Here is a 10,872-nt window from a genome sequence, read left to right on the forward strand (position 1 = left end):
CACACGACGCAACACGGAGTGCCTGGACACAGCCCTTAGCCGTGGTATATTGTCCATATATCACAAACCCCTGAGGTGCCTTATTGCTATTATAAACTGGTTACCAATGTAATTAGAGCAGTAAAAATAAATGTTTTGTCATACCTGTGGTATACGGTCTGATATACCACGGCTTTCAGCCAATCAGCATTCAGGGCTATAAACTGGGTGGTTCGAAGCCTGAATGCTGACAGCTGTGGTATATCAGACCTCCGGATCGCGTCGTGCATAAGAGCAGCCCTTAGCTGTGGTATTGGCCATATACCACACGTCCTCGGGCCTTATTGTTTAAATAACCCACATCTGTCTGTGTCGACTCGAAACATAGGGATAGATTGAAACGCACAGCTTCTTCCAAAACCCCCAAATATCTCCAAGTGGCAAGCTTGACGCCCATAACCCCAGATCTAGGGTCTGATAAGCCTACCCCAAATCCTAAACTGTGTGAGAAAATATCTGAGCCTGTATCAGTGACGTCTACTAACTGGAAGGTACAGGACGATGGACTGACTGTTGGGGAGGGGAGGCGTTGCAATGGCCAGTCCTAAAGTCTTCCACTCTCTGGTTAGAAGTTTCCCATGAGCAGATCTAGGATCAGCGTACCCTGCCCCAGTCCTAATTTTAAATGTTTGGGTGGAAAAGAGTTGGAACAGAGCTTGGATCAGCGTCTACAGGCAACTCCTTGTTTGAGTAATATGAAGTGGGTGGGCCTTCATGAGAGGTGTTCGCAAAGTCTGCCCCATCCAGAAGCTTCTCTCTCCATACCCAGTCCCTCTTCCACCTCTCTCTTCCCCTCTTTTTTTGATCCAGCCCTCACTAGCACATGCTTCAGGAGCTCTGGAGACTCAGTCCAGTCGTCCTAGCTCGACACAGGAACCATCATGGCCAACTGCAGCAGTGTATCCAGACTCGTCCTTCTGGTCCTGCTAGGCCTCTGGCTAGCCACCATCCACTCAGGTAAGCTCCCTGCCGGACGTTGTCTCCTGGTTGTCCTTGTATTAGTCTTGGAAAGGAGTATAATATATGATACATGCATTTATTGGTCTTTGCATGTTTTTGAATATCCCAAGTGTGAATGCATTAAAAACCGTCCACACTAAGATACATTTATTTACTACTACATTAAGATACATTTATTTACTACTACATTATGTGTGTTTATGTTTTGTAACATTGCCTTACTCAGACCTCACCTCAAAAGGTCAAGGGATTGGAAAGATTGTTGGGGGGAAACAATAGTTTGGTTGTTGAGGCTTCTATGGAGAGAAGTAGATGAGAAATGACACAATGTTGGTTGAAAAACACTAGATTTGCCACCAGAAATGCAGGGTTGTTGAAGTCAGTTGTTGCAAAGTTGAAGGCAGAAAATATGCTGCCTGCTTTTCATCCACTCCAACAAGCACATCAACAACTAGTCTTCTATTATCTGCAATTTCAGTGACATTCAAATTGAATTCAAATCAATGTTTGACTTGTTATTTCTGTGGACAAATCAGAAAAATCTATTATTCTGAATGTTGCTCATTGAGTGGGCTTTGGGTAAATATGGTCATATTTAGCTGAGCTCAAGGTGTGTATACGTGTCATTTCCCTCCACTATTGATCTAGAGGCCCGGTTGCGTGAGCCCTCACCCTAAATGATGCAGTTGTTTGAGCGAATGGAAATTTGGAGACTGAAAGCTAGTCTTTGACAAACACGGTGACTCACTTGCTTTCATAATGCCTCACGTTTAGAAGCTGTCTGAAACTGAAATATTGGCTCATTTTGCCAGTGGTTTCACTCTGCCAAGTGTTGTCAACCTTTTTATGTGCTTATTCATAAGGGTTTATGAACATTTTATTTTGAAAATTGTTAGGTATGAGAGGAGAATATCAAATACGCTGGTATTTGCGAGTTGACTACAGAAGAATGCACTGATAAAATTGTTGAAAATGATGCCAAGTACTAGCAATTTGTAGTGGTTTATTTGATTATTTTTTATTATCAGTGTTAGTGGCTTTGTTAGAAGAAACTTTTTGTACCATCTTTGTGTGTGGTTTTATTGCCGATCTAGATACGGAGTCAACAGATTCGCTGGAGGTATCTCACCCTCGTTTTTCTTGTTCTTTTCCCCTTGTTTATCTCTCTCCCCCCTATTTCTCTCACTGTCTTCTAGTTCTGTATCCCTCCATTTCTTTCTTTCCTCTTTCCAGTTCTCTGTTTACCTCTCTCTTCCTCTATCCATTTCCCTCTCTTTCTCTCCCTTCATTTCTATGTCTGTCTCCTACTCTCACACCTGAGTGATAAGCCTAAAGAGCGGCATGGGAAAAGAGGGGATTCCACAAAGCCCGGTATTGTGAGGGCCTTCTGAACACAGCACAGCAGCATTAAGGCCCTAGGGGTCAGGTCAAGGGTTAGAGCCACAGCAAGCCACCAGGAACATGGCACTTTTTCCTCAAAACAATGACCTGTACACAACTGTCACTATGCAGTGAGGAAAATATAACACCAGAATGATAGTAACATCTAAGCATTTTTAGTTTGAGGTGGTTTGTTTGATAATGAACAGTGTTGTTGACAATTTAGTTACTGAACTTGCAGTTTCTTTGTTGATCTACATTTGCATGATCATGATGTCCAGTTTAACATTGAACTTGGAACTTTGTGCATTGTCTCTTAAAACTGCACTTCCTTTTATGATGATTTGTTACTTTAGGGATTTGCAGTTCCTTTTATGATGAATGTCTATGGTCTCACAAGCGTCAGATTCTGTATCAGCACCACCGCATTCCGTTTTCCACAAGATAAGTAAATCTCCAAGATGACTCGTATGAATGACTTCCGCTCTACATGTTGTTTTGGACCAGTGATACCAGTCATGGTGCCACTCATTTCCTCTAGGACTGCTGACTTGACTGTAATACAAACTGCTTACTAAATCGTTGCCACCAAATCTTTCTTTCCTCAATCTACAACTTTTGACCTATCCAGCTCATTCATCTCTTAGTGGGCACGAAGTAAAGTAGACAAGGAAAGAAAAACAGTTTTAACAGTATTGGGACCCAACCAAAGTAATCTTGTTCTCCACTTGCAAAGATTCCAGAGACCCAAGCCCTCATCTCTTGAGAAGGGAAGTAAATTAAAAAAAATAAGTTTATAATTATTTGGACCCAACCATAATACTCCTCCATTGTACTAACCTCCCAGTGACCCATGCCCTCATCTCTGTGAATTCTAAAGGAAAGTAGACAAGGAAATTAAACTGTTTTACAGAATTGGGACCCAGCCATAGTACTGGCTGTTCTCCTGGGGGCTGATTCAGACTTAAGAAATCTATGCCATATGCACGCTTTTCCTTCTCCGTATTTGGTATTCAGACAAACATTTTATATACAAAAGTATGTGGATACCCCTTCAAATTGGATTTGGCTATTTTAGCCACACCCATTGCTAACAGGTGTATAAAATCGAGCACACAGCCATGCAATCTCCATAGACAAACATTGGCAGTAGAGTGGCTTTACTGAAGAGCTCAGTGACTTTCAACGTGAAAGTCATAGGATGCCACCTTTACAACAAGTCACGCTTCACCATCTGGCAGTCCGACGGATGAATCTAACTTTGGCGCATGCCAGGAGAACGCTACCTGCCCCAATGCATAGTGCCAACTGTAAAGTTGGGTGGAGGCAGAATAATGGTCTGGGGCTGTTTTTCATGGTTCGGGCTAGGCCCGTTAGGTCCAGTGAAGGGAAATCTTAACACTACAGCATACAAAGACATTCTAGACAATTCTCTGCTTCCAACTTTGTGGCAACAGTTTGGGGAAGGCCTTTCCTGTTTCAGCATGACAATGCCCCCGTGTACAAAGCGAGGTCCATACAGAAATTATTTGTCAAGATCGCTGTGGAAGAACTTGACTGGCCTGCACAGAGCCCTTACTTCAACCTCATCAAACGTCTTTGGGATGAATTTGAAAGCCGACTGTGAACCAGGCCTAATCGCCCAACATCAGTGTCCAACCTCACGAATGCTCTTGTGGCTGAATGGAAGCAAGTCCACACAGCAATGTTCCAACAGCTAGTGGAAAGCCTTCCTAGAAGAGTGGAGGCTGTTAGAGCAGCAAAGGGGGGACCAACTCTATTTTAATGCCCATGATTTTGGAATGAGATGTTCGATGAGCAGGTGTTCACATACTTTTGGTCATGTAGTGTACCTTATTCCGTTGCATAACGCGCTCTGCAGGTGTGGCTACCTTGTTCGCTCTGAATACATTTCATTCAACTGCTGAGAACCCTCCCACCATCCCTTTAAAATACGTTGTACCTTTGAGTTAGAATTTTGTCGACAGACTCACTAGAATATATAGAGAGAACAGGTTCAGAATATTAGGGATCAATGAAAGAAAGCCTTCTAAATATATACATATTCATCTCCATTTCAGCTCCAATTGGTAGATTTTAAAAATACTCTGATCTGGAGAGCCTTTACGCACGGAAGAAAGAAAGCGGTGGTTTGATTCATTCTGAAAATTGCCACATTCCGTTATTTAATCCATGTTAATGTTGGAAGATTAGTGTGTATATATAGAATTATAATAGGGAGAATAGTTTACAATAGTAGCCTTGTCTATTGCCTGCATTAACCATGGAACTGTGTGATGACACGGCCAGGTATTGCTCCATGCGTCTGGTTCAAACTGTTAGGTCTTGGTCCACGCTCTGCTCCATAAACATTTAATTAGTCTTTTGTTATATTATCATCTGTTACTAATGATCCTCAGCAACAACAACACGGCCGTGACCGCGTTTACAGAGAGAGCTAAAAGGTAAACAAAACAATGTAATTCAATGATTATGTAAACTCTGCCAACAAAGGAACTAACAGTAAATTGACAGTTGAATATGTGTGATTATTAGGTCTACTGACGACAGTCGATACTGATAGTGGCTAATATTTAACAGGACAGAAATAGGAGACAAAGTCGGGGTAGCCTATAATTAAGACATTCGAGAGTCCTCATCCCTGCAGGTGAAAAGGCCATACAATATAAATTCTGCATAATGGCACAGCATTTAATAAACTTGTGGGAAAGTTGATATGCTTCAGTTTGCTGCCATATGACTGGTTTACATACACCTTAGCCAAATACATTTAAACTCAGTTCCTGAGTTCCTTGTGGACTCAGTTCCTGAGTCCACAATTCCTGACATTTAATCCTAGTAAAAATTCCCTATCTTAGGTCAGTTAGGATCACCACTTTATTTTAAGAATGTGAAATGTCAGAATAATAGTAGAGTGATTTATTTCAGCTTTTATTTCTTTCATCACATTCCCAGTGGGTCAGAAGTTTACATACACTCAATTAGTATTTCGTAGCATTGCCTTTAAATTGTTTAACTTGGGTCAAAGTTTTTGGTAGCTTTCCCACAAGCTTCCAAATAAGTTGGGTGAATTTTGGCCCATTCCTCCTGAAGATGCTGGTGTAAACTAGTCAGGGTTTGTAGCCTCACTTGCCGCACACGCTTTTTCAGTTTCTGCCCACAAAATGTTAATACATAGGAATTAGGTCAGAGCTTTTGGTGATGGCCAACTCAATACTTGACTTTTGTTTGTCCTTAAGCCATTGCCAGAACTTTGGAAGTAGTGCTTGGGGTCAACTGTCCATTTGGAAGACCCATTTGTGACCAACTTTAACTTCCTGAACCAATGCTGTGAGATGTTTGGCTTCAATAGTCCACAATCATCTTTTTCCTTCCTCGTGATGCATCTATTTTGTGAGTGCACCAGTCCCTCTGCAGCAAAGCACCCACAACATGAGCTGCACCCCAAGTGCTTCCACGGTTGGGATGGTGTTCTTAAGGCTTTTGAGCCTCCCCCTTTTTCCTCTATACAAGTTATAGTTTTTTTTTTCATCAGACCAGAGTCATTTCTCAAAAAGTACGATGCTTTGGTCCCCAATGTGCAGTTGCAAACCGTAGTCCTGGCTTTTTTATGGTGGTTTAGGAAGCGAAGGTGGCCTTCTTCCTTTCTGAGCGGCCTATTTCTCAGGTTATGGTCGAATAGGACAAATTTTACTGGTGACTATAGATTAACTTTTGTACCTGTTTTACTCAAACATCTGTCACAGGGTCCTTTGACTGTTGTGTTCTGGGATTGATTTGCACTTCTTCGCACCAATGTACGTTCATCTCCTAGGAGACAGAACGCGTCTCTTCCATAGAGCGGATGACGGCGTGCGTGGTCCCATGGTGTCGTTATAACTTGCCGTACTATTGTTGTGTACCGATGAACGTGGTACCTCAGAGCGTTTGGAAATGCTCCAAGGTTGAACCAGACTTGAGGGGGTCTTGGCTGATTTCTTTTGATTTTCCCCGATGATGCCAAGGCAAAGAGGCAGTGAGTTGAAGGTAGGCCCTTAGAAATAAGCATCCACAGGCTACACCTCCAATTGACAATAAATGATGTCAATTAGCCTTCGAAGCTTCTAAGAGCCATGACATCATTTTCTGGAATTTTCCAAAGCTGTTTAAAAAAGCACAGTCAACTTAGTGTATGTAAACTTCTGACCCACTGGAATTGTGATATTGTGAATTATAAATGAAATAATCTGTCTGTAAACAATTGTTGGAGAAATTACTTGTGTCATGCACAAAGTAGATGTCCTAACCGACTTGCCAAAACTATAGTTTGTTAACAAGAAATTGGTGGAGTGGTTGAAAAACGAGTTTTAATGACTCCAACCTAAGTGTATGTAAACTTCCGACTTCAACTGTATATATCGTTTCTTTCTTCGTATATATTTTTTATCTAATTTTTCCATCTACGGACTAAACATACTCTCCTGCAACCCGCCTCACCCAATGCGGTATGGATCAAAGGTAAGCGATTAATTTTATTGCTTTTCTGACTTTCGTGACCAAGTTAATATAAGGCTAACTGTTCTAGCATTGACTGATACACTCACAAACGCTTGGATTGCTTTCGCTGTAAAGCATATTTTCAAAATCTGACACGATAGTTGGATTAACAACAAACTAAGCTGTGTTTTGGTATATTTCACTTGTGATTCCATGATTATAAATATTTTTAGGATTATTTTTGAATTTGGCGCTCTGCAATTCATTGGTTGTTTTGGAAAATGATCCCGGTAACGGGATCTGTAGCGCCAAGAAGGACATCTGCTAGCTTCAGCCCGGTCAACTCTTTCCAGCCTGCACAGCGCGATATCAACCCAGAGCGTATCGGAATGCTTTTCTAAACTATTTCTCTACCACATCTCCGGATTCCTACCGCGAGCTCTGAACGTTTACTCCGGCTCATCGCAGTTAGCTAGCTGCTATCCGAGTGGCTACTCCTGGCTAACGTCTCTGTCCCGAAGCAAGCACCAGTTAGCCTGGAGCTAGCCTCAAATCTAGGCCCATCTCCCGGCTAGCCGAAGAAATCCATCAGATAATCCCTGGGCTTCAATAGCTCTTTTGCCAATTGGCCTGGACCCTTTGTTGCCGAAACGGAGTCCCACCGATCCATCACGACTGGTCTGCCAACGTAACCGTCCGAGGGGGTTTCAACAGGTTCCCCCGTTGCGACGTCCCCCTGAGGCCCATCTGCTAGCCTGCTGCTATCCCCGTCCTGCTAGCTGTCTGAATCTCCGTGCCTCCAGCTCGCGTAGCTACTCACTGGACCCTATGATCACTCGGCTACACATGCCTCTCCCTTATGTCAATATGCCTTGTCTATTGCTGTTTTGGTTAGTAATTTTTTGTCTCATTTTACTGTAGAGCCTCCAGCCCTGCTCAATATGCCTTAGCTAGCCCTGTTGTTTCACCCCCCACACATGCGGTGACCGCACCTGGCTTAAATAGTACCTCTAGAGACAACCTCTCTCATCGTCACTCAATGCATAGGCATACCTCCACTGTACTCACATCCTACCATACTCTTGTCTGTACATTATGCCTTGAATCTATCCTTTCGCGCCCAGAAACCTGCCCCCTTTACTCTCTGTTCCAAAYGCACTAGACGACCAGTTCTTTTAGCCTTTAGCCGTACTCTTATCCTACTCCTCCTCTGTTCCTCTGGTGATATAGAGGTTAACCCAGGCCCTGCAGCCCCATCATCTCCCATTCCCCAGGCGCTCTCATTTGTTGACTTCTGTAACCGTAAAAGCATTGGTTTCATGCATGTTTACATTAGAAGCCTCCTCCCTAAGTTTGTTTTATTCACTGCTTCAGCACACTTCGCCAACCTGGATGTCCTAGCGGTGTCTGACTCCTGGCTTAGGAAGGCCACCAAAATCCTGACATTTCCATCCCTAACTATAACATTTTCCCACAAGATAGAACTTCCAAAGGGGGGCGGAGTTGCAATCTACTGTAGAGAGCCTGCAGAGTTCTGTCATGCTATCCAGGTCTGTGCCCAAACAATTCAAGCTTTTTCTTTTAAAAATCCACCTTTCCCGAAACAAGTCTCTCCCCGTTGCCGCTTGTTATAGACCCCCTTCAGCCTCCAGCTGTGCCCTGGACACCATATGTGAATTGATCGTCCCCCATCTATCTTTAGAGTTTATACTGTTAGGTGACCTAAACTGGGACTTGCTTAACACCCTGGCTGTCCTACAATCTAAGCTAGATGTCCTCAATCTCACACAAATTATCAAGGAACCTACCTCTTAGATATCATCCTGACCAACCTTCCCTCTAAATACACCTCTGCTGTCTTCAACCAGGATCTCAGCGATCACTGCCTCATTGCCTGCGTGCGTAATGGGTCCGCGGTCAAACGACCACCCCTCATCACTGTCAAACGCTCCCTAAAACACTTCAGCGAGCAGGCCTTTCTAACCGACCTGGCCCGTGTATCCTGGAAGGATATTGACCTCATCCCGTCAGTAGAGGATGCCTGGTTATTCTTTTAAAAGTGCTATCCTCACCATCTTAAATAGCATGCCCAATTAAAAAAATTCGAACCAGGAACAGATCTAGCCCTTGTAGAAAGAGGAGGAAGGGAAGCGCTACTAAGGTACACAATAGTAAATTTGGTAGACAGAAGGTGCTCTTTGGTAAAAGGGGTGAATTGGTCATCAAAAAGAAAGGAGGACCAAGGCACTCTTCATATAATTAATTAAAATGCATTTAGTAGTATGGCATGTTCAATAGAAACAAAGTTTTAAAAACCGACACGTTTCGGCTGCATGGCCTTCGTCAGGGAGTACTCCGTCGGTTTTTACACGTCGGTTTTTAAAACTTAAATATAGCCCTTGGTTCAATCCAGTCCTGACTGACCTTGACCAGCACAAAAACATCCTGTGTCGTTCTGCATTAGCATCGAATAGCCCCCGCAATATGCAACTCTTCAAGGATGTCAGGAACCAATATACTCAGTCAGTTAGGAAAGCTAAGGCTAGCTTTTTCAAACAGAAATTTGCTTCCTATAGCACTAATTCCAAAAAGTTTTGGGACACTGTAAAGTCCATGGAGAATAAGAGCACCTCCTCCCAGCTGCCCACTGCATTGAGGATAGGAAACACTGTCACCACCGATAAATCCACTATAATTGAGAATTTCAATAAGCATTTTTCCACGGCTGACCATGTTTTCCACCTGTCTACCCCTACCCCGGCCAACACCTCAGCACCCCCTGCAGCAACTTGCCCATGGGTGCACCTCAGCCACGCTCAAGKTCCTAAACGATATCATAACCGCCGTTGATAAAAGACAGTACTGTGCAGCCGTCTTCATCGACCTGGCCAAGGCTTTCAACTCTGTCAATCACTGCATTCTTATCGCACAGACTCAATATCCCTGGCTTCTCTGTATATATCAATGATGTCGTTCTTACTGCTGGTGATTCTCTGATCCACCTCTACGCAGACGACACCATAATGTATACATCTGGCCCTTCTTTGGACACTGTGCTAACAAACCTCCAAAGGAGCTTCAACGCCATACAACACTCCTTCCGTGGCCTCCAACTGCTTTTAAATGCTAGTAAAACTAAATGCATGCTCTTCAACCCATTGCTGCCCACACCCTCCCGCCCGACTAGCATCACTCCTCTGGACGGTTCTGATCTAGAATATGTGGACAACTACAAATATCTAGGTGTCTGGTTAGACTGTAAACTCTCCTTCCAGACTCACATTAAGCATCTCCAATCCAAAATTAAATTTAGATTCGGCTTCCTGTTTTGCAACAAAGCCTCCTTCACTCATACCGCCAGACATACCCTCGTAAACCTGACTATCCTACCGATCCTTGACTACGGCAAATGTCATTTACAAAATAGCCCCCAACACTCTACTCAGCAAACTGAAAAATGCATTGAGTGGATATACAGTAAGTCATGCATATTGATAACATTGTCACTCCTGATGATCTGTCTTCCATAAACATGTCTGTTTGGCTCTAATGATCCTTTTAGTTGACTCTTGTTTTAGCCCTTGGTAATAATTTCTATTTGTGAGTTGTTTTCAACTTGAGTTGAATCACCTTTCTACTATGTAGAAAATAGTAAAATAACGAAAAATCCTTGAATGAGTAGGTGTTCCAAAACCTTTGACTGGTAGTCTACCTCTGCCACACCTTCATTTATTCAATCTCCATCCAAACTAATAGCGGGTGAATAGCATGCTAGGTCGGAATACGCATAGAGGTTAAAGTGCACCCCCCCCGAGACCAGAGCCCTCCTGGCTGACTTGTGACCTGTGCCAGCTTACAGGTGGTGACGAGAGGTCTGCTATAAATTCTGAAGCTCACAAACACACAGGATATTTGTAACTAACACCCTGTTTTGTGAGGAGGAGGAAGTCAAAGCGGGTGAGGGCATGGGTGATGCCCCTTTTTTTGGTGTGGGGG

General features: G+C 43.3%; 1 protein-coding gene across 1 annotated transcript in view; it reads left to right on the forward strand.

Moving 5' to 3' along the window:
* Positions 1-641: 641 nt before the first annotated feature.
* Positions 642-10,872, forward strand: part of snorc (secondary ossification center associated regulator of chondrocyte maturation) — a 19,365-nt gene continuing 9,134 nt past the window's right edge. Inside the window, exon 1 of the mRNA XM_024009192.3 lies at positions 642-996. Within this exon, the coding sequence (XP_023864960.1) occupies positions 921-996 (76 nt within the window). The 5' untranslated portion in view covers positions 642-920. The remainder of the gene's footprint in view (positions 997-10,872) is intronic.

Source organism: Salvelinus sp. IW2-2015, linkage group LG19 (assembly GCF_002910315.2).
Source record: "Salvelinus sp. IW2-2015 linkage group LG19, ASM291031v2, whole genome shotgun sequence".
NCBI classification, from domain to species: Eukaryota; Metazoa; Chordata; class Actinopteri; order Salmoniformes; family Salmonidae; genus Salvelinus; species Salvelinus sp. IW2-2015.